Source organism: Rhipicephalus microplus, chromosome 6, assembly GCF_043290135.1.
Source record: "Rhipicephalus microplus isolate Deutch F79 chromosome 6, USDA_Rmic, whole genome shotgun sequence".
NCBI classification, from domain to species: Eukaryota; Metazoa; Arthropoda; class Arachnida; order Ixodida; family Ixodidae; genus Rhipicephalus; species Rhipicephalus microplus.
This window is the reverse complement of record NC_134705.1, coordinates 96,945,651-96,969,798: the sequence shown is the minus strand read 5'-3', so window position 1 is coordinate 96,969,798 and position 24,148 is coordinate 96,945,651. Positions and strand designations below refer to the sequence as shown.

The 24,148-nt window shown below is 46.7% G+C and overlaps 1 protein-coding gene across 1 annotated transcript; it reads right to left on the bottom strand.

Annotated features, from left to right (window-relative positions):
- Window positions 1–212: 212 nt before the first annotated feature.
- On the bottom strand, window positions 213–22,835 carry LOC142764832 (uncharacterized). The gene is made up of 8 exons (XM_075865365.1): window positions 22,752–22,835; window positions 21,070–21,472; window positions 20,316–20,475; window positions 13,118–13,242; window positions 8,024–8,141; window positions 3,689–3,856; window positions 2,270–2,401; window positions 213–620 (listed from the first exon to the last, which is right to left on the bottom strand). The coding sequence occupies exons 2-8, from the start codon at window positions 21,231–21,233 to the stop codon at window positions 450–452; spliced, it is 1,038 nt and encodes a 345-aa protein (XP_075721480.1). The 5' UTR covers window positions 21,234–21,472; window positions 22,752–22,835; the 3' UTR covers window positions 213–449.
- Between the last annotated feature and the right edge of the window lie 1,313 nt (window positions 22,836–24,148).

Below are 24,148 nucleotides of genomic sequence, written 5' to 3'. Positions count from 1 at the left end.
TTGTCTTGATTGATACGATCGAGATTTATTTATTATCGAAGCATCAAAATAGAAGACGCCACTACGTGTCACTTAATGTATTCATCCTTGAACTGAGGACCATTTCGGTGCCGCCCGTTCTGTGGTAAATGCCGAGAACCGTTCTAACGTACACAGCCACCTGCCATCTTCATTTTACTTGAAAGATCACTAAGCTTGGGCGCGTTGATAATCAATTCAAAGCGCACTAAGTAAAAGACACCGAGAGGAGACGCGCTCTGACGGGAGACGCGCCGAGTTGGCGTCTCCACTCTGTGTCCTGTTCTTATTGATGCGTTATGAAAGAGCCTCCGAAGACTGGCGAAGTATTGGTTAACGTAATATATCATTTGAAAAACACTAAACAACGGTGAAGAAGCAGTTGGTAGGCGTCCTGCACTGTTTATGGCAGTATCAGGAGACGAGACGAACTACCCGGCCGCCGTTTTTTGCGCTTCGCTGACGAAAAACTTCTTGAATTCCTTGAGTCTCTTGTGGGGTCCGTCCTTCACGCACTGGCGTGTAATGTCCGTCAACTCCACGTTGAAGAGGAACCAGGTGAAGTTGCCTCTTCTGTTGGGCTTGCTCATGATGACCGCCGCCTGCCGAACGAGACGAGAGAAAAAAAAAGGCGTGGTCTCGACGTCACAAAAGCACGACCTCTTCTATAGAGGAGGTCATGCACACAAGCTAATGACGAGCAGAACGAAGGGAAGACTTCTGATAAGATGCGCAAAGCTATAGGCCGTGATCTATTGGGGAGGGAGGGGGGTAAAAAGAGCAATGAATGTACGGAAGCGATTATCAGCTATAATGCTTGCTCAGCTGGGCAAGCCGCCTGAGCGTAAATTCTGCGAAAGATATTACCGCAGCCAAATATGAAATCCATTACATCCATTACACGTTGTCAATGCTCTGCTGAATCATTCGAATGGCGCCTTCAAGCGGCAGAGCCTGGATGAGTATGCCTATCTAGGCAGCCTCAGCAGGCTGCTGTAATCAGGCATGTTTGCAATACAACATCATTGTTTGTCGGATCTGCTACGCAGCACCACACGCAACGATTCTCGTAGCACGCCTGTGTTTCGAAGTGCGAAAAATATTTCCGGTTCCTATGACTACGCATCCAAGTCAGTCAGGATTTATTTACTCACTGCAGCGACGTGCAGACATTGCACGCTACATATACTGCCAGCCGGTCGGTTAGTAATATTAATTTTCTATGCCTTTGATACGTAGTTGTGATGAACACCGCGTGCCACTTGTGTCACATCAGGAAGAAGCACTACACCAATCCCGACTGTGGTGCATGCGTGATCACGCAAACCGCAATTAAACATCGCAGCCAAAACTATCGACATGTAAACACTCTACGAAAACTGTTCCAAGTGGAACTACAGTGAAAAAAAAACAAGGCTTCAATATACAAACATGCCAACACACCGCAGCCAGATGGAAGTTCATTATTACGTCTTGGGCGGCTCATAAATACTTTCGACGTGTGGCTTTTTTCTCACACCATTCAAGCTGTTTGCATAGCTAACCATGAATGGTAAGAGTGGTAGTGAGACGTCACACTTAGATGCGGATTACCCAAGTACGTGAAATTGAGTAACAAAACCACAATTACTTGTATGCACGTATTTATTGACACTTCGAAAGCACGTCTTCAAAAACGTCATAGGTGCTTTCGCATTCCAGTTAGCCGAAATGAATAAGCGACTCCGGTAATTTTTTCGTTCCCGAGCGACTACGCGCCTTCTGACCTGCGTTGTCTTCGGGATGCACTTGTTGTATGTAAGCGGCGGATGATGACGAATCAGCAAGTTATCAAGTGAGAGAGATATCTCGCAGATTTCTCGCAGAATGCTTGCCTGGGGGCTAATAAACGACACTCCTTTAAGCATAATACTGGAATAACCCCGACACAAAGGGTGAGCTAGTGGCACTTCTTAGCGTGTCAGATATCTGTCATAAACGTGGCAAGACATACGTGACGAGACGGTATATTCAAGTGCATTCTCAAGGACATAAAGAGCCCCTTTTTAACTCTTTCTTCCTTGAGGATGCACTGCAAGTTATTACCCTTGTTGCCGAGGCAAGCTGCGTTGTTTCGACAGTGCTAAAACGCGTCGCCTAAACCTCATCGGAGAGGATCACCCTTTAACCAGAATCCACGTCTTGTAAGGCCCGAGATGTCGTGCCCCACTCAGATTCCCGCACGTCATGATCACCACTTAGGATCGCTCACCTTTTCCTTCATCTGTGCGATGGTGTCATACGTTTGGAAGATGGTTCTGTTGAAAAACGTGGACGAATCATGCGTATTGGTGGCGATCATCGACTTTTCATTAGGTGCCACCGAAGCCTTCAGCTGGCATGCCTGCATAATCAGAATGACGGTGAGTCAGAAAAAAAGGAAATTGTAAAACCATCCTGGTTCACACCATCTCTTTTAAAGAGGCCTGGCAACACTTTTACAAGTGAGCGGCGCCTCAGTGGCGCCGCTAGATGACTCGAAGATGGCTCGAAGAGGTTATTTCCTCACAAATTGGCTGCCGCATAAGTTTTTTTTTTCTTTAGAATCTGTCAAGTACAAGCGGAATTCCAAAGCTTTGCTCGGTGCTTCAAGTGCATTTGCTCTCCTTCCATACAAGGGACGACTGAGAGTTACGCAGGAATTGGATAACAAGGCTCAAGAAGACGCGTCTGTTTGTCCGCCAGAGTCATGACCTGAAGTACAATATACAGCGGAAACTGCTGTGAAATCTCAACCACTAACTTGTTTAACGTCGCAGTTGTCCACCACCGCCAGTGACCATTACCGCCACAGCTCGAAATGAAAAAAATTAAAAATAACCCGGATAGGGTGGCGTTCGAACCTGGGGTCCCTGCGTAAAAACCTCGTGTTCTGCAACTGAGTTACGTTGTTACTTGAGAATCTTCGGCCAACCAGAACCTACGCAGGCTTCATGTCAGGAAAGGAATCACATAAACGTTTGTAATAAGAGAGCGTTTATTAGAGTATAAATGGCAACCAGTAGTCACAGAGTGCGAATGGTGTGCAAATAGCGAGTAAATATGTTACGGTCAACTGCAACACCTATTCGCAAAGTATTGTTTTGTTCAAGAAAAGGACGTTAAATATGCATGTGGAAGAACTGCTTTTCACTGCCTGAATTAGAAGAGATACTACCAGATTATTGATCTGCGCCTTTCATAAATGGCTTAAAGACTGCGCATATTGCTTGATTGATCAATTAATTGAGCGATTGATCCGATCTATCATTGTTCAAGTTTTAGTGAGAAGACAGTACTGCTTTGTGTACAATTCTCACCGTTTGCGAACAGCTGCTTGCTGATGAGCTACAGAAAGGACTTCTGATAGCGCCGACCTCACCGTACCGCAAAGCTAATTCAGCCATAATTCAACCTTATTCGCTAAACTGCTAGTTTGGAATGACAGCGAGTAATAAAATTGTTAGACCACCGGAATTTTGTATTTTCGTGGTACGACAAGATTAAGGCAACAGGAGAAATGTTTCACACGTGATTAAGTTCAAGAAGACGCCACTAGAAGCCCTTACCGGCTCTTCTGCTGCCAACAGCGACTTCCTTAATTACCAGCCGGAAGATTGAGGGCAACCTAAGCCTCCCTAGTGCCACTTACCTGCGAGTAGTCTGTGATGGCGAAGCCGTAGCATGGTTTGTAGAGGGCGTCGGCGGGCTTTGTGTAGAGGCCCCTCAGTGAGTACATGATCACGCCCATTTGTAAGGAAAAGGCAATGAGAACGCTGGGCGTCCCATACCTGTCTCTGATCATTGTGAAAGCACTCTCCTGCAATCAAATGGGCCGAGGCGCAATTATTTTAACAAAAGTTGCATACCTTGAAACACTGGAACATGTTCCTGAATGCGTTCATACGACAGAACAAATTACAAAAAAAAATTGATATCCTAATCCCTACCTTCTTTTTTTTTCGTCTTCGTGTTCATTGAGTACTTGACAGAGTCTAATATGCATTCCCGTGCTGCACATCTCGCCTTACTTTGACGCGAGCTGGCTGCACTAGTGATACTGGTTTAGAGTACACATTCAGCATGCATAGTGACCTGCTTTTACGGCGTAGCTCTTGTACAGTAGAGTACCTTCTAGCGAATCGCTGACTGCGTAGAACAAAAGCTACTCGCGCCATCTGTGGAGAAGTGTCCTATGTTGAAACATTATATAATGAACTATTTCTTTCCTTCTATGGAGTGTGGAATGAAGACAATATAATAAAAAGACCCGCGAATAATTAAATCAATATAAGACATGGCTGAACCATTCGTCAGAGGAATCGGTATAACACGAAATTAAAGCGTGCCTTTAATAACGTTGATTATTCCGGATTGATATACGAGAGCTCTGGGTTACTGGTACACAATGTTTCCTGGTGTTGGACAGCTACGCGCCGACTAACGCACCCGCGTTGACGCCTCGTGTGGCACGTCTGCATTCTCACGACTAACTTCCGTTAACTGTTAACATATACCTGGACACAGCACGTGGTGGATCCCGTGCAAGGATGACATCAACAAGTGCATAATATGTAAACACTGGTACTCGATACGTGCTCCTTCGAAGCGTCTCCAGCTGAGGAATCAAGTGTGTGCAATCTCCAGTCACAAGGTAACCTGCGCATGTGCACACTCATGCACGACCACAGGGCACTTCAGCGACACGGCAAACAGAGGTTCTAAACTTGAGCAATGCACGCAGCCCACTTCCCGTTGGCAACGTGCTCGTTATTACAAGGCGCAATTCTCCCGTCAGCCTCACTGCTTTTCTTAGGCACCTATTGCAGCAGTTCCTTTCGTTTGTCATCCTACGACACTCGAATCAGTAGGCAGCGTGGGGCATTTGAAAGCTGCACTACTCCGTTAACGACTCGTCAGATGCTAAGACAAAGCGAAAGGAAAGCAATGAACCTGCTTCTAAGGGTATACTTCCCGATGATAGCGCTGGCAGCTTTCTTTGCTTCAGCAGAACGCGCACTATCAAGGTGCAATATTTGCGTCTGCGCTTCCTATATAGGCGCTTCTTAGTGTCAAGACGTGATACTTCACCTCTCATAGACGACGGCACAGAACCACCCCGCCGTGCAAAAAAAAAAAAAAAAGAAAGTGTGGAAGATATAGGGTGCGTTTGGGGAGCTTCGTGTAGGCGCGCCGGTCGCGTAGCATGTAAAGCGCAGGGCACCTACGGCTCGATGTAAGAGGCCATAAGTTTGATTCCAGGCGACAGAACATTTTCTCCTGGTTTTTCTCTCTTATTTGTTGGTTCTTATTATACCAAGCCATCTCCATGACAGCAACACATCGCTGAAGTCTTTCGGGACCTCGCCATAAAACATTTTCGCGTTAACAACTTACGTGTTCTCGACGGAGCTGAATTTCAACCCGCTTCCTCATACAACAACCGCGCGAGGGTTCTTGGTGGTTTCAACGACTATGCAGGCGGGGCGTGAATACTTGAGCGATACGAATACGCGGTATCCGCGTTGCAGCACAATTTAAAAAAACACGCTTTTTATGAAGGCTTTGAGCTTTTTGGAGTTGGAAGAGCGGTCCTTCGCTTAACAAGGTATGATGCCGATATAAAAAAAGGGTGAAATCTTGAAAAGTTGTCATTTGCTGAAGTTTTATGTTTTCTATGCATCTGTTAAGGGGCTGCCGAAAATTGCAGAGAATCCTATTGTTTCTTCAACACGAAAGTGTTTATGCTGGGGTTGACCAAGACTTCGGTGCCGTATTTCCGTCACGAAAAAAAGTGTGAAAAATGCGCATGATCAGAAAGCAAAGAAAAAAAGTGGCGACATTGGAGGCTGAAGTCGCAACTTTTCTCCTCGCGCCAACAGAATACGGGAGCGCTACCCACTGCGATATGGCCAAATACTCTGGAAACTTTACAAACGCACCTTTCACATCTAACAGTGTCCTTTAGCAGTGCTTTTCGTAAAGTGAAGGAATACATCATGGCCATGACCTTTAATGCGTCGTTTCAAAGCGTCCTTGTCATTCGGCACCTTGCCGATAGAAGTGTAATATTGTCGATGCATTAACACAACGACAGGTGAGAGCATTAATTCTAGCGTCGACTTTGCCCATAACATCCATCTATACAAAAAAAAAAAAGATCTGCGTCGGCTGGCGGTAACTCCTGGTTCTCCACTCAGGTTCGCCCCGGCAGGAATTCTGACATGACGTGGTTTGCATTTATCTCTCGGAAATGCCGAGAGTAGGTGACCTTAGTCCAAGTTCAGCGTCTATTCGGGGACTACTCTCTTGAATGACATACCTCTTTCTTTGATTCTGCTACTACAGCTACCATAAGCATCTGCTACCAGAGCTGCTACTACAGCTACCACTGCCCCAAGGGTTTGTTTATGCATTGGTCATGTACATTTGTCGTTGTTATAGAGGTGTAGCACTGCGTTCCCGTTAAATGGTGCTATACAGCTGTGCAACATCAGAAGACCGTGTGCAAGAGTGATTACATCAATGTAGAGTAAACATTTAACTGCTTCAGTAGAGATAAGTTTTGCTTTCGTGTTATATAGATTCCTATGATGGAGGAATGACCTTTTTTTTGCATTTCGCGGCCCCAGAAGTAAGCGGAGAAATTATACTACCCAATGTAGAGTTATTCAACATCATCCTTATTCCGTGCATCTTTCAGTCTAGGACTAACACTTTTCCGAGTGATGTCCCATTTATTCTACCCTGTGCGACTTGATGTCATTTTATTCCTGCAAACGTATTCGCTCCCGCTTCCTTTCCAACTCTCGGCCTGCTGTCGGCTTGAAGCTTGATTTCGGTACGGTGAAGGAGTGATTTACCATTATGAGGTGAATCTTTGTTTCTTTTTTATTATGATCACTGTCAGTCTGACCACGCCCACTGCAGGGCAAAAGCCTCTCCCACGATTTTCTAATCAATCCAGTCCTGTGATTTCTGTTGCTACGTTGTACGTGCAAGTTTCTCAACCTTACCTGCTCACCTAATGTTTGTTCTCCCTCTCCCGTGTTTCCCTTTTCTTGAAATCTAGTCAGTTATCCTTAATGATCAGCGGTTATCTTGCCTGCGAGCTTAGTGCCCGGCTTTTGTCAGTTTCTTCTTGATTTCAACTATATTCTTAACCCCGGTTTCCTTAATCCACGCTGTTATCTTCGTGTCTTTTAAGGTTACACATATCATTTTCTTTTGCATCACTCGGTGCGTTCTCCTCAATTAAAGTTAAACCCTCTTTGTGAGCCTTCAGGTTTCTGCTCCGGTAAATACCGGTAAGATGAAGCTGTTATACACCTTCCTCTTGAGGGTTATTGGAATATTACCATTCATGATTTGAGAATGCTTGGCAAATGTGTTTCACATCATCCTTATTCTTCTAGTTATTTCACTCTTATGGTTCTGCTCCGCGCTTGCTACCTGTCTTAAGTAACGTATTCTTTGACAACTTTCAGCATCTATCGCCATATCGCAAAGAGCTGTTCTTTGCTGAGACGGTTGCAAATATGCATAAAACATTAGGCTTATGCATATTTTCAAACCTACTTTTCGTGTGCTGTTCAGTCATCATGCATCAGATTTATTTGGTCCCCTAAGTTACCACTGTGTCATCAGTGAATCGCTATTTGGTCGCCACCTACTGCCCCTGGTGTCGGAGGATCCCCAAGTGGATTTTAGAAAATCCGCGTGATGATGAAATTTGGTAAAAAAAGCCAGGCTTGTGGTTTCTCTGGCAACCGCAGCCGGGAATACACTCCCTAACCAGAGGAAGATAAGCCACCTGAGCGCAGTAGGCCTACTTGGCAACAACGTCCCTTATGAATGCATTGATTGTATCTCTAATTCATCATTGAACGGTGAAGTCACAAGAGGCACGATATTGGTACCAGCCTCTGCGAGCACTGCCAAATTTAGCGAACTAGCCTACGTCCATCCATTTTGACGCACAGCTTACCATATTTGGAGAGTGTGCGTCTTCGCTCTTGAGGGCGTTCGAAGCCATCGTAATGCACTGGCTATGGGTGGGCACCGACAAGACTGTGGTGATGACGACAAGCACGTCAACGTCTCTCCTGCGGCAGAGGTTGCTCAATCACGGACGCAGGTTTCGATATATACATACATACATGGACACTTTGAATAAACCTATAAGTTAACGCAATAAAAGCAAGCTATCAGTTTCTAAACGTGGTAGTTGCAGGGCCAGCCGTCCCCTGATAGTTTAGTCATTTCAGGAAAACAGGTCCTCATGACGAGGCTCTTTTCACTGTCCCCGTTATGCGAAGAGGTGTGCATTTGTTACTCCTCGGCAGAATAAACGGTTATTCTGAAAATGGCCGTGCAACGGCCGAAGTGTCAAAAGATGTTCTTCATTTTTCCACACTACATAGGCCCCGGACCTGCTCAACTTTCTCGACATCATCAGTGGCTCTCGTGCTGTGAGAAGGCGCCGTTATTCGGAGATAACCAAGTGAGAATGTCTTCGTGCGATGCTCAATACATCATCGAGAGTTTCGTAAACGCTGAGTCTGCATGCACTTCAGAAAGGGTTTACCAGAAGTGACAAAAAATTATTTCATAGCGTCGGGGTCTGAATCGATGGAAAACCATAGCGTAAGCTGTTGTTATGAAAACGAGTCAGGAAATTTCGGCGGATTTTCATTTATGATTTAGCATGTCTCGTAAAATGTCATTTAATAAATCTGGTGCTTATTAGCATTTACAATGCTTGGGTAGAACTTGATAATTTCCGAGTTATTCCGCAGACGTTACCGAATCACACCAGTTGATCAGCTAAGCGAATAAAGAAATAGTAATACACTCGGCACTGTACACACAACCAGCCGTCCAGCTCATGACGTCATTCTGGAGCACGCGCTCATTGGGTCACTGTTGTGTGCATCCACACTCGGTGAGCAAATGCCGCCGGCTTCCGAGCATGCGCCAGACCATAAGTGCATCTGGCATATATACTATTTACAAAATCTATCTGCATACTATAATAAGACACTGCTGACATGGGTCGAAATGTTTTACGAGGTCAGTTAATCAATATATTTGCTTCGGATAAAGGCAGCGAAGTCGCAACGACAGTAAAGAACAGCGGTGATTGTAGGTGCGGTGATGGCGTAGTGGTTAGAGCATCCGCCTCGCATGCAAGAGGTCCGTGGTTGAAATCCCGGTGCCACGCAGTTCCCAACCAGAATAAAAAAAATCCGCGTGTTGATGGAACTGCATTAAGAGGCCTGGGGTTCGGCCTCACCGGCAACCACCGCCGGAAACGCACTCCCTCACCAGGGAAGGATTGGCCACCCTGGTGCAGTATCTGGCCACTACCTCCCACATGCATACGTCAAATAACTCACGGCCCTCAGTCCCCAGCAACTGCGAAGCAACTGACCACGGCGGCGGTCAGATCTGCAATGCAGCAGAGGGCGCTAAGAATCTCTAGATCCGCACAGGCCGCCATTGGAACCTGAACTTGGCAACGTTTAACGCTAGATCTTTATCTAGTGAGGGAGGTCTAGCTGTACTATTCGAGGAGCTATAGCGTGTTAAATGGGATATAATAGGGCTCAGTGAGGTTAGGAGGGCAGATGAGGCCTATACGATGCTACAGAATGGGCACGTCCTTTGCTATCGGGGCTTGACTGACAGAAGAGAACTGGAAGTGGGGCTCCTAATTCACAGAAACATAGCTGGCAACATAAAGGAATACTATAGTGTTAATGACAAGGGGGTATGTATCGTAATTAAACTGAATAAAAGATACAAGATAAAGGTGGTACAGGCTTACGCGCCTACATCCAGCCATGATGACGCTTCAGTTGAAAGCTTCTATAAAGACGTGGAATCGGCAATGAGTAAGATAAAAACACAGTATACTATAGTGATGGGCGACTTTAATGCAATGGTCGGGAAGAAGCAGGCTGGAGACCAGGCAGTAGGAGATTATAGAAACGCCAGAGGAAAGCTACTATTAGAATTCGCAGAACGCAATAATTTACGGATTTTGAATACCTTCTCCCGAAAACCAGAAAACCGCAAGTGGACAAGAAGGAGCCCTAATGACGAAAATAAGATTGAAATAGACTTTATAATGACTGCACACCCAGGAATCGTGCGGGATATGGAAGTGGTTGGCAAAGTACGATGCAGTGGCCATAGAATGGTACGGTCTCGAATTCGCCTAGATTGAAGAAGGAACAACAGAAACTGATACGCCAGAAGTCAATCAATGACCTAGCACTAAGAGGGAAAGTACAGGAGATCAGAGTGTCGCTGCAGAACAGGTACTCGGCTCTTAGTGAGGAAACCAACCTTAGCGTAGATACAATGAATGATAATCTGACAAGTATCATTACGGAGTGTGCAGTGGATGTTGGAGGCAGGGTAGTTAGACAGGACACTGGCAAGCTTTCCCAGGAAATGAAGAATCTAATTAAGAAGCGTCAAATCATGAAAGTGTCAAGTACAACAGACAAAAAAGAACTGGCAGAGCTTTCGAAGTTGATTATTAGACGTAAGGTATGCGATGTAAGAAGGTATAACATGGAGAGAATTGAACACGCTCCGAAAAACGGAGGAAGCGTCAAAGCAGTGAAGAGGAAACTTGGGATAGGCAAAAGTCTGATGTATGCACTAAGGGACAAAGAAGGCAAATTAACTACCAATATGGATGAGATAGTTAAAAGAGCTGAAGAGTTTCACTAGCCGAGACAACCACGAGCTTAATACTATAAGAACTAGCAGTAACCCAGATGACACCTCACCAGTAATGATAGAAGAAGTCAGAAAAGCTTTGGAGAGCATGCAAAGAGGCGAAGCTGCTGGTGAAGATTAGGAAACATCAGATCTGCTGAAAGATGAAGGACAGATTGTGTTAGAAAAACTAGCCACCCTGTTTACGAGGTGTCTTCTGACGGGAAGAGTACCAGAGTCTCGGAAGAACGCTAGCATCATCTTAATACATAAGAAAGGAGATGACAAGGACTTGAAGAATAACAGGCCGATCAGCTTGCTCTCTGTAGTATACAAGCTATTTACAAAGGTAATTGCTAACCGAGTAAATAAAACATTAGAATTCAATCAACCAAAGGAACAAGCAGGATTTCGAACATGCTACTCAACGATTGACCACATTCATACTATGAACCAGGTAGGAGAGAAATGCTCAGAGTATAACCAACCACTATAAATAGCCTTCATAGATTACGAGAAGGCGTTTGATCCAGTAGAAATATCAGCCGTCATGCAGACACTGCGGAATCAGGGCGTAGATGAAGTATATATAAACATTCTGGAAGAAATCTACAGGGAATCAAGTGCTACCATAGTGCTTCATGAAGAAAGCAACAAAATACCAATCAAAAAGGGTGTAAGCCAGGGGAACACAATCTCCCCGCTGCTATTTACCGCGTGCTTACAGGAGGTTTTCAGAAGCCTAGAATGGGAACAGTTAGGGATAAGAGTTAATGGAGAGTACCTTAGTAACCTGCGCTTCGCCGACGACATTGCATTGCTGCGTAACTCAGGGGACGAATTGCAACTCATGATTACGGAGTTAGACAAGGAGAGCCGAAAGGTGGGTCTTAAAATGAATCTGCACAAAACGAAAGTAATGTACAACAACTTCGCAAAAGAGCAGTGCTTCGATATAGGTAATAGTGCACTTCAAGTTGTAAAAGACCATGTTTACTTAGGGCAGGTAATAACCACAGAGACGAACAACGAGAATGATGTATTTAGAAAAATAAGAATGGGGTGGAGCAGATATAGCAAGCACTCTCCAATTATGACAGGTAGATTGCCACTATTCCTCAAGAGGAAGGTATATAACAGCTGTATCTTGCCGGTATTTAGCTACGGAGCAGAAAGCTGGAGACTTACTAAGAGGGTTCAGCTTAAATTGAGGACGACGCAGTGAGCAATGGAAAGAAAAATGGTAGGTGTAAACTTAAGATACAAGAAGAGAGCAGAGTGGATTAGGGGACAAACGGGGGTTAAGGGTATCATAGTTGAAATAAAGAAGAGGAAATGGACATGGGCTGCGCATGTAGCGCGTAGACAGGATAACCGCTGGTCATTAAGGCTAACTAACTGGTTTCCCAGAGATGGGAAGCGGGTAAGGGGGAGACAGAAGGTTAGCTGGACAGATGAGATTAAGAAGTTTGCGGGTATAAATTGGCAGCAGCAAGCACAGGACTGGGTCAACTGGCGGAACATGGGAGAGACCTTTGTCCTGCAGTGGACGTAGTGAGGCTGCTGCTGCTGCTGCTGATGATGATTGTAGGCTTACGCGTGGTTCAGGGGGAGGGAGAGCGAAGGTTTGTCGCCGAGCTTCCTTTTTAATAAGTTAAAGCCGGGCAGGCTACGTCTGCTCCCGTCTCAAAGGGCGACTAATAAAGGCGCGCGCCTCTTTCCCTCCCCCCTCCCCCCCCCTCTACACGCACGCCTCTGGCGGTGATAACCTGGAAAAGATAGTAAAACCGTCAACACACTCAAACGTGGCAGCTCTTTACAGCGTCGATCACACGGAAAAATACTTTCAGTATTTCAGTCAGGGAGACAACGTTCTGTCTTTGGCTTGTCACCAAAGGCTCCCTCTGCGTCTGAAATGAATCACTTATTATTATTCTTATTATTCTTTTATTATAACCCACACACTAACTTTAAGCCGTCATGTGCTGTATTTTAGATACTTTGAAACAAGGTGCAATCGGCAAACGTCGTCAGAGCAGTCCGTAGTATGTGGTCACTGCGTTTCAGAAAAATGTGTTTACCGCTGTACAAATGCGTATCTGTTTCACACAAGCATTTGATATCTGTGCTGTTTAGGAGCGCCTTGCCGTTTAGAAAATCTATAAAGGCGTAAATGGATATGTTGTCAGAAAATATTGTATTGGGTCAGGAGTAGCTCAACTAAGATAAATGAAGCCCTTAACGTAATAGTAGAGCAGCAATAACACACGCCATCGCTATCCCTTCATTGACCTATATTAAGAGAGCCCGCGCTGAATGCGTTCAATATTTCACAATAACAACTCACCGCATGACCCTCAGGGTGGTTCTCGCAAGAGAAAGCCAGGCACCACTGTTGTTGTAGTAGAAGTAACCGATTCCCATGAAGACCTTGTTGCGCACGGTATCCTTTCCAAGGAACTTCCTCATAGTCTGCAAATGAAAAGAATCGATTTGGGCGTCGCATTTTGTGTTACACTCGGCTTACAGAGATCATGAGGATACTCTTTGTAAAACCTTCTTTTTTGTATATAGGGGTATGCACACTCTTCAAATTTTCCTTTATATATGCCGTGAACTCCACCTTCCTGAACGGGCTTGGCAGCGCGACACTTCAGTTGCTGCAGGAAACAACGGCGTCTATGCGTTCATAGCTAGGCAACAATAAAACGTTTGCAAGGAGAAATGAGGGGCTCATCGCCGACATGCCAACTGTCGAGCTAACCATGGTGCCTTTGAAAATGGGTAATGATTCACAGTACCTCACGTACCCTACTACAGAAGAATAATAATGCAACTCCTTGGCTGTGGTGTTTAAAAAACAGTGTTTAACGATACAGAGTACATGGTACTCTACAATAGGAGTAAATAAAGCATTCCCGTGGGTCTCACACTTAGTGACTGTTTAGAAAAAATTTATTGCCACAAACGTCAATAACACTCAACAGAACATTTCCGTCTTAGACATACTCTAACGATGATGACAAGACAGACGTCATTTACATGAACATGGATATGAGATGACGTTGAATAAACATGTACATTCGATGGTTCACTCAAACACAACCACAAAATACTTCAAGATAAACAAGAGACAAATAAAACATAAATATGTACATTTTGCATATTTACATGTTGGCATGCCATTTCTGCCGGCACATCGACAGATCAGCCTACCAATACCAGGCCGGCCGAAAGACAAGTTTCACTCGTCTGTCATAGACCGACACAAAAGGGCAAGACCAGTGCCGAAGAAATTCCTCTTCACCGAGGAAGAAGAGCTCCTCCGACAAAACAGACAGCAGCTCCGAGTACAATCGTTCTAGGATCGGGTAGAGCGCGCGGCGGCGGCGGCCCGCTGCAACCGCCTCGCAGCGGTTGCGCCAGAGGCAGAAAGCGCCGGCAACAATGAGAAGACAAGCGAAGCGGCCTCGCGAACAACGCCCAGAAGAAACGAAGCGATTTACTCTGAGGCAGTGAAATCCAGCATGTACGGCTCTCCAAAAAACGCGAGCAATGATACAATGCCTCAGAAAATGCTGATTTGTTTCCCGAAGGGAGCAGTTCGGACATGTTGCTGACTGTACTATTCTCCACCTTTCGAGGCGGTCGAGAGTGGGAAGTACACCCCATCCCAGGCGCCACATGAAGTCCCGAAGGTGTCCAGGCAGAAAAGAAGCCGTTAAGGAGCACCAAGACACCCGTCTAGAGCGAGCACGGCGGGTTGGCGGGACCAACGGAAGCAACAAAGCAGCAGTTGTCTCAACTATGTGGTTGTTCAAAACATCTATGCCAGGACAGCTCGACTTGACATGGCGAAAAAATGCAACAGTAGTTGCATAAAACGCAGGAAGTGTTATTGACTGTGGCCCCCTGTTAAGTTGCGCATTAGGCATCAAATGACGAAGGTGAGTACCCAGAAAGTAGTATGCAAGCGTTCGTGCGGGAGATTCCTCCCCTTGCACTAGGCGCAAAAGGAAACGCAGTGCCAGCAGCCGACAGCGTATGGACACTGAAGGGAAAGCAAAGCCTCCTTGAGCACGCTGCTGTCCCAGTGCCGCGCGAGAGACCAACTCAGTGCCGCCTGACCAAAAAAAGGAACACAAAGCAGACTGTAGTGATCGCACGATACGTAAAGATGGTTGCACGACGTGAGAAAGGTACCAAATGCGACCGCAAAATACAGTCTGCGCAAGGTACCTCCGCTCAAGAAGCGGGAAGTCAAAATCCTGTGCATCCTGAATTTTCAGTCTTACTTCCTCGAGAGCGTTTAACCAAACAGATTCGCAAATGCCGTAGTGGTTGTATGAAATACCTAAAATACGAAGGAACGCGGCCGGCTGAATGGGAACACCGGCGCTAAGCCTGGAGTTTGGAGAGCCAATGAAAAAATACCGGGATTTGGAGATGTTCAACGCTGCACCTGAAATGTCGCCATACTGGGAAAATACATGCAGGCTGCGTGAAAGGCTATCTTTATCTGAAAGGTACAAGGTTATATCATCAGCGAAAGCTGTGACTTTCACGACACCGCTACCAGGAAGCGCAAGACCCCGGACACGTGAATCCGCGTCAAGAGCACGCAAGTATGGCTCAAGGCTGAGGACAAATAGCACAGGAGACAATGGACAACCCTGACGGACCCCACGTGTTATGGAAAAGGCAGCACTTTCCCAACCATCCAGAACTAGTGTGCTTTTCAGACCAGTGTACGTATTTTTAATCATTTCCACAAACGAATGAGAAAAGCCGAAGGCTGTGAGCACATTAAAGATATACGCGTGCTCTAGTCGGTCAAACGCTTTTTCCTGGTCCAAAGACACAAGGATACCACGCGCAGATCGCGACAAAGTATAAGCTATGATATCCCGTGTCGTATATGACAAGCTGTGTATTTCTCGTCCAAGCACTGATGAAGTCTGGTGATGACCTATTAGGGTGTTCAACAGACCCCTCAAACGTTGAACGGCTACCGCCGCGAATATCTTATAGTCAACGTTGAGGAGCGTGATAGGTCTCCAATCTTCAGGATTAACAGAGGAAGCATCACCCTTTGGAATAAGCACAATGCGTCCATCTCGAAAACTTGATGGAAAGACACCGTCCTCGTAGCATCGCCGGATTACCGCGGTAATTGTAGCACCAATCTCATCCCAAAATGTCAAGTAAAACTCAACAGGTAAACCGTCTGGCCCTGGGGCCGTTCCACGTTTCATAGATTTCAGTGCCACCTTTACCTCTTCAGCCGACGGAGGGATGTGCAGGCAATCTGCAACTTCTTGAGGAATACGGGGCAAACTTCTAAGCATTGGCGGTGTTTCATCACAGTTAGTCCGCATGGCCGAACACGACATTGCTTCAAAATGCGCCAAGAAAACAGATCGATCACGCGTAGGAAGCCGCTGCGCAGGTGGTATTTGTGCTGTCATAGAGACAGGTGACTCTGATTGCCCAAAAAAGGAATGTCTCGCGTAGCGCAGCACCTCGGGATGTGCACATGGGTTGTGTCTACAGCGCCATGCTGCTGCCGCCAGGGACGAAGCAGCAGTCAAGCGCTGAAAGCGTTCACGCAGTTCACGCTGCCACGCTCGCATCAGAGGAGAAGGCGTCTCGGTGCGCAAAGCAATGCGTAACTTCATCGCGGTATCAGCAAGCTCTTCAGAAACGCGTCGACGAAGCGAACGCCCCTCTACTGCGCAGCGCAGGCGCCACTGTGTTTTAAGTGCATCCCAATCTTCAGGACCAGACGCCGTGAGCGACACACGTATTGCGCGTGACAAATCTGATCTTGAGCGCGCGTCCTGCAGGACGCGAACATCAAGACGCCATGGCTTTTCTGAGAAAGAAAATGGAACTTCGAGCTTCAAGACAATAGGCCGATGATCAGATACGTACACAGGAGAAGGTGGGAAGGACGGAACGCATAAATCAGAGACAAACGCCTCTAACGCTCGTGGGATATAAGCCCGGTCGAGCCTGCTGGAGGATCGTCCACGTCGCCATGTCCAAACAAAGGTATTTCCGTGCACTACATTGTGCGCGTCTAGTAATGAAAAGTGGTGGACAAGGCGGCGAAGCTCGCGTGAATTCCAAGCAGACCGGCCCCAGCCAGGACCTTGTACATCGGTTCGCGTATTTAGAACGCAGTTGAAGTCGCCAATCAAAATGACGTCACGACCGTCAAGAAAAAACACATCCAGGTCTCTAAAAAAGTCATTAGACTGTCCAGCTTGCGCTGGCCCATACACACACAGTATCCTTAATCTGAAAGAAAAGTAGCTACAGTCTAAAGCCAAAACCCTGCCCACGCCATCGTAAAAAGCATGATGATCCCTTAATAGAGCTCGGTTAAAAATAATAATACCTACTCCCGTAAAACGAGATGTAGCAAAAGAGAAATAACAATCTAGGTTGAACCTTCGTTTAAAAGCAAGCACGTCGGATAGCGAGAAAAAATTTGTTTCCTGGAGGCACAAAACATCACAATTTGCAGCGCGGGCGACACTAATCACTTCAGCCTGCTTTGCCGGACTGCGAAAACCCTGAACGTTCAATGAAATAATATGCAGTGTGGTAGCCATAATAAAAAGTAAAGACTAACCTGGACGCATAGTTCTAGACGGTGTCCTGGAAAGTGTCCAGGGGACACTTGCTCGACCAAATTACAACGCACTGTTCGACCCTCCAGAAGAGGGTCGAGGTTTTTTGGACCGTTGGGATTTACCACGGCCATCACTGCGTTCATCCGAGCAAGAGCTGGAAGTGTGCCCTCGCTTTGGTTCACGTGGAGCTCCCATTTCAACGTCAAAATCGGCAAGGCTAGACAGTCCGATGCTACTATCCAGTCCCAGGCTGAAGCCGTCTTCCGAAGACGTGTCCTGAGGAGGTAGGGACTGAGCCGCCGGCAAGCTTGGATCCACATTCTTGATGCTGGCAGCACTGTCCGCGTCTCGGCAGTCCGGTGTAGGCACCCTTTGTGTGGGCGATTTTTTACGTGTACGACGCGATGTCGAAATGGTCGGAGCGGCCGCAACAGAAGAGGCTGTGGTGTTTTCGCAACTGTTTTCCAAAATAACCGGGGTCGTAGGGCCAACTCCAACAGCAGCAGCCTGATAACTGGGGTCATTTGTGCACTGAACATCAAGTGGCGTCAAAGAAGAGACGCCGACGCCGTTTTCAGGGCAGTGCGTTGCGTCTTTCGAAGCGCACGGTTCCTGCACCAGCGGGGAGGCCGACGCGCCAAGCGTCGCATCGACAATCGCGCTTTCGTTGTGCGCTTCGTTTGAAGGAACTTGTAGGGGTGAGGCCAGCACAGCGTCGGTGACCTCCTCTGCGTCCCCCGAGTCGGTAGTTGGTTCCATTGCCGGTGTCAGTGGTGGAAAGGCACCAGCGGCAGCGTCTGAGTAAGAGCGGCGGACAGGGCAAACCACAGTTGGGTGGCCGTCCCCGCAGCGTCGACATGGGCGGTCACATCCTTCACTAACGTGACCGTGCACACCACAGCGACCACAATACGGTGTTGTGCACTGGGCTCGTAGATGGTCCCCTGAGCCGCATCTTCGACATACACGCTGGAGACCACGGTAGTCAAACGTAGCACGGTGACCGGAGATGCGCAGGTAGTTCGGCACAGGATTAGCGGCGTTCATCTCCATTCGAACATACCGCGTTCCAGTGAGTACGCCGCGTCGCCCGCTCATCAAACCACTGGTGACAGTGAGCACCTTGCCATATGGGGATAACGCTTGGACGAGAGCTTCGTTTGAGACGAACGATGGCAGGAACAGGCAGGCGACGTTGGTCACTTGTGGGCCAACGGGAACGACTTGAACACGCTCGCCGCCGATCACCAGGCAGCCAGCATTGACGATTAGAGACATGGAGGCCATGCTCTTAACGGTGACTTGGAAGTTTCGAGCTCCCTGATGCTGCACGCAGTATACCTCTGAGAGGCCGACTATTGAGGCCGTCGCATCAACGACGGTCTCGGCACTAGTCCCCGTAGGGACAACAACGTCGAAGACAAGCGCCTTCGAAGGCGTCCAAGACGCGACGGGCACCATGTCTCGTACTGACGGACGCCCCTGACGTAGAACGATCAGGGACGTCCTTAGCACTTACTCAGCACCACTAAATGCAAACCCGAGGCATGTTTTAGGGGCGAAGCTCCCCGTACAACGTATGGTGCTTGGAGTTGGTGTTGTAGTTCGTAAAGTGTAATTGGGCGAGTCATATGATGGTACATGGGTGGAGTATTTACTCTTAAGTCTTGCTTGGGAAAAACGCTTACTACGGCAAGACTTCGCGTATTTGTGATGGTTGAGTTGAAAAGCCTTCAGCTGATGAGGTGTGGACAGGTCTTCATCGTTTTTATTGAAATTACTGATCATTTCCTGTATCATCTTTTTCCAAGACTCATCGTTCTCGAAGATGTGGGTGAGGTAAAACTTGAATGCCTCACGTGAGATGTAGTCAGTGAAGTTTATGATCATCTCCCGTTTCGACCACGATGCAGCGGTAGCATCGAGCTCGAACAGGTCGAACCAGTCTTGTACGTGTCCATCATCCGCTGCTCCTGTGTACTTGGGGATGGGAAGGTCAGTCGATGGTTCTGTCATGATGCCGTTAACTGCATGCGCCTCTTCTGTGGTCGATATTCAGTTGAGACATATGAACGGTGGCTTCGTGAATGATGTGAGGCTGATGAACGGCAGCCAGGTCTTCATCCTGTCGACTCGTGTGACGCTATGATGAATGGGCGGTGTGGCCTGGCTCATATGCCATGTTTATTCTATTCTGTCCTCTTCTTCTACCTCTACCAACCATTACTTAATACGTCACACACACACACACACACACACACACACACACACAGACATATATATATATATATATATATATATATATATATATATATATATATATATATATATATATATATATATATATATATATATATATATATATATATATATATATATATATATATATATATATATATATATCCTCAATAGATCCTCCATGAGCGGTCACAACGTGGTTTATTTCGACGTTTCGGCCTAGAGTCTGGCCTTCATCAGGATTGATGAATGCCAGACTCTAGGCCGAAACGTTGAAATAAACCATGTTGTGACCGCTCACGGAGGATCTACTGGACTATATGCAACGCTACGTCCACTCAACCACCATGCCTGCCTATATATATATATATATATATATATATATATATATATATATATATATATATATATATATTCCTGCCCACAAACTTTGCCTATACTTCCGAAGCCCCTGAATATTCGACAGTGTGGCCCAGTGCGTGCAGGACAGTGGTTGTTCGTATGGTTTCATGAAAATGGAAGATTCGCGCTTGGCAATATGCACAGCGTAGAGGCCAATGTTTCCTTTTTGATCCTTAGAATTACTGTACGTATAAGGACACATCTGTACCTCTTGTCACCCGTGTATGTGACATGCTAGCAAAACGCAATGATATCTTCGCTTACGGAAAATACGGCTGGCAGGATTGTGGCTGTGCCCGCGTTGACCTCCTCAGCTGTGCCGTAAGCATCCAGAACGCCGAGGTGATTGATGCGGTTCTTTTTCTGCAAATCCCTCACTGAGTCCTGGACTGGCTTGTCGCTGAACGAGTCTTCCTTGAGCGTCCTGCGACAAACAAAATAATCGAAGAGAGAACAAAGTTTGCAGGGAGCTACGTGAATCTTTACATCCAGGTTATCTACACGTTACGCAATGAACGCCACTGGGAAGCACTTGGCCCCAGCCGGATGTCGCCAGAAGGTTTTTCATTATACAAAAGGAAAAAAAAGTGCACCGCTTGCGCTATAGTGGCGACCATCGGCTAAGCTTGTGTTCCACCTAGCAAACTTTGCTTAGTAGTAATGCCAAGCTTTTACTATAGAGATGCCGAGGTTTTGCTATAGTAGTGATAGGCTGGCCTGACGTAGCTGAATATTCCTGATTACCTGTTAACGTTGAAATTTGTGTAGGGTTCAATAGGGCCCTGAAACACCTGTGTGTAGATTAAAATGCCACCCTAATTGGGGTGCCACGACATGTGGTCAGGCATAAAGAAAATGATTCTCGTGGAGGAGTTCATAGAAGGGAGGGGAGGGCGCCCTGCTTGTGCTCCAGCTCCCCTACCCCCTTGAATATATGAGTGCAAATACACCGAATTGCACTTTAAAGCTTGATTAAATGTAAGAGTGACGTAGATGCACAACCTGTACAGTGACTTACCGCATGGCGAAGGACAGGCCACATGTTGTGCGCGTGTAGGCGGCGCAGACCTTCTTAAATGTATCGAAGATCCTATTCTCGTAATACCCCTGCACTGTTTCATTGTAAACTTGTACGTGCGTGAAGATCAAGATGTCGCAGTCCCCGTCAGGAGGCAGCATCATTTTGAGAGCAGCCGCGGCCGTGCCCACTGAGCACAGCAGGGGCGGGGGTGGAGTTGTTGAGGTTGTCGTGGATGTCGTAGTCGTAGTCGTGGTTGTGGTGGTGGTCGTGGTCGTTGTCGTAGTCGTGGTCGTAGTCGAAGTCGTGGTCGTACTCGTTGTGGTTGTCGTGGTCCTAGTCGTCGTAGTCCTTTTCGTCGTAGTCCTTGTTGTCGTGGTCTTCTTCGCGGTCGTCGATGTGACTGGGCGAAACGATGCGAGGAAAGCGTTAGTTAACTGCTGGCTGTCTCGTATTGGCTAGAAACCAGGAGGGCCTTGCCGATAAGGCTGAGCCTGAGTAAGTTTACATGAAAATAGCGCGAATCGACGACATCAAAAAAAATGTAACTCTGCACAAATTTGAGTGGAATGTTGATTCTGCACTCTGCACTATCGATTGTGCATTATTGGATTGTCTCGTCTGCTTTTTTTTTTCTAAAAGACTATCACCCTCTCTTGGTCCAGTACTGCCCTGACAGCAGCGCATTTAAAACGCGTGTGTCTGTATTGCCTTTGTTATCTTCTTATCGGTGGCGACACAATGCAAAACTCCTAGGCCCGAAAATGTGTGCATGGATGGGATGCTGACGCTGATACAATGCGGGCGGATTTAACAAGCGCTAAACTTTGCGAACCTAAGAAATGAAGTTGGATACTAAGAGCTATATGTTGATTATACTGCACTATGATTTACGGTGTTGGGACAGCTGACAGCCTCCCTGTAGTCTCCATAATATGCACTTCAGCTTCCCTTCAGATAGTAGTTACGGGAGTGAAAGAACATTCTTGACATGGTTTCTAATTTGGATGTGCCGTGAGTGGCAGACCAACATTTCATAGGCAGTTTAAGGTTGTAAAATTAACTTCAAAACGCCATCATTAGAGCTAAAAATGGGAAGCAAACTACCAATGACCCAAAGCATGTCGTAAACAATATTCTATAAAACTGTAATCAATACGATGTCTGGACGAGTGTGTCAAATAACTTTGCATGTACAGTCGGCAGCGAAATAACACGGACAATGCGAGTGAGTCACGACATTGTCGTCCGCGCCGCCTAGCGACGAATCATCTTCAGTTGGGAGTACTGCTGCACTGGCAAATGTTCATCGAAAGCAATTCCTTCGACAGCAGACTGCTAGCCACTAGATGGCGCAGACAGCAAGCAATTTTGTCACATGATCTCGTGGTCCACATTTTGTTACCGGCTCCCTGACGCTAATCCAGAGGCTGCTATAAACTTTCCGCCAATACATCTCTAGCATTCCCGCTGTGCGAAATTATCCCCTAATGCCTGTGTCTTAGGCCACTAAAGCTTAGGAAAATTTGCCTAGGTTTTCCAGGTACGCTAGCATAAATTTTTGTTCGCTTCAGCATTGAATAAATATTGCGAGTGGGAAGTGTGCTGTCGACTGCGATATCTCCGCCAACACTTTTTGCGACCCGATTCTGCGTGATGCGCGACAAATTTTCTTAACTCACCCACTGCGGTAGTCGTTCTTACGACGGGCCGGCGTGTTGTCACGGCACCTGGGGAGGGCGACGGCGGGCGAATCGGTGTAGGAGTACGTGGCGCTGTTAAGAGAAGTCCAGGCTGCGTGATTTGCTCTCAAGCTTTGTGCAAGGCAAAAGGATGTTGACTCGGAGGGCAATTCTCGCGATTCTCGCAATAACTGTAACGTTTAAGCGCCCTGCATGTTGTAAATGAAACTGCCAGAAACGGTTAGCAGCTTTGGCTCGGCATTTGGGGAATCGTTATCAGCGCTGGAATCAAGAAATTGGCCACCACTGTAAAAACAGGACCTAAGTGTGCACGTTAAAGAACCCCAGCTGGTCGAGATTTCCGGAGCTCTTCACTTCAGCGTCTCTCACAATAATAAGCTGATTTTGAATGTTGATGATGAACACCAACACAATATTTATATAGAAAAATAGGGCACTATCACATGAAAACTGTAGTTGGTAAAAAATATGAAAAAAAAACGCATAATTTAGGCAATTCGAGCAAAAGTGGAGGCTCAAGGTTGGATGAAGCCCGCAACAACTTTTGTTTCCTAAACGTCAGTCAGTGTTCTCTACAGCTTTCGCCTCATCGAATAAGCATCTAATACGCAAAATGAATGAAAACACTTCAGGACATTCGCCGCCATTCTATAGGCGAGTCACAAGAAAATACTTTTCATACCGGGACAAGCAGTGCAACATACTACCTGCTTTCTGTCTTAAGGGTGGTTTTCGGGCCTTCCACAGCTTAATACGTCACCCTCTCCCCTCCCCCCACCAACTTACCCACTGGTGTAGCAGTGGGCGCTGGTGTAGGCCTCGTGACCACAGGTTCAGGGGTCACAGGTGGAGGCCTTGTGACCACAGGTTCTGGGGTCACGGGTGGAGACCTCGTGACCACAGGTTCTGGCGTCACAGGTGGAGGCCTTGTGACCACAGGAGGTGGAGTTAAAGGTGGAGGTGGAGGTCTTTCAGTTCTTACAGTGATATGTGGCGTTGCCGGTGCAGTCTATAGAAGATTAACAAACGAGAAACACGAATTAGAAAAAATATTTGCTGGGCCAGTTGGTGCATTATATTGAGGGAGAATTTCAGACAGCGAACACACGACGAGAAGGGCGTAGAAGCACAAAAAAAGAGTATCAACACTTCGGATGTCTATATCCGGCACTATCTCTTCGCATGGATGCCTGACAGGTCCAAGCAAGGCTTGGACTTCAAGAGGCACTGGGCCGCTGTTGATGCGAAAAGCCAAATATCTCGCGTGGCACGTAGCAGGGGGGACATGTGCGACTTGTAGTAGCGGCTCCAGAATAGGAACAAGGGAACATAAAGCAGGGCTTTCTATGGAAGAAATGAAACTTAGAAGTACTTTT

Coding starts and splice junctions, on each gene's coding strand:
- LOC142764832 (XM_075865365.1), bottom strand. CDS start 21,233: ATGATGCTGCCTCCTGACGGGGACTGCGACATCTTGATCTTCACGCAC. Junction 8,142..13,117: donor ACCACCCTGAGGGTCATGCG/GTGAGTTGTTAT, acceptor CCTCTGCCGCAG/GAGAGACGTTGACGTGCTTG. Junction 621..2,269: donor TCGCACAGATGAAGGAAAAG/GTGAGCGATCCT, acceptor CTCGTTCGGCAG/GCGGCGGTCATCATGAGCAA.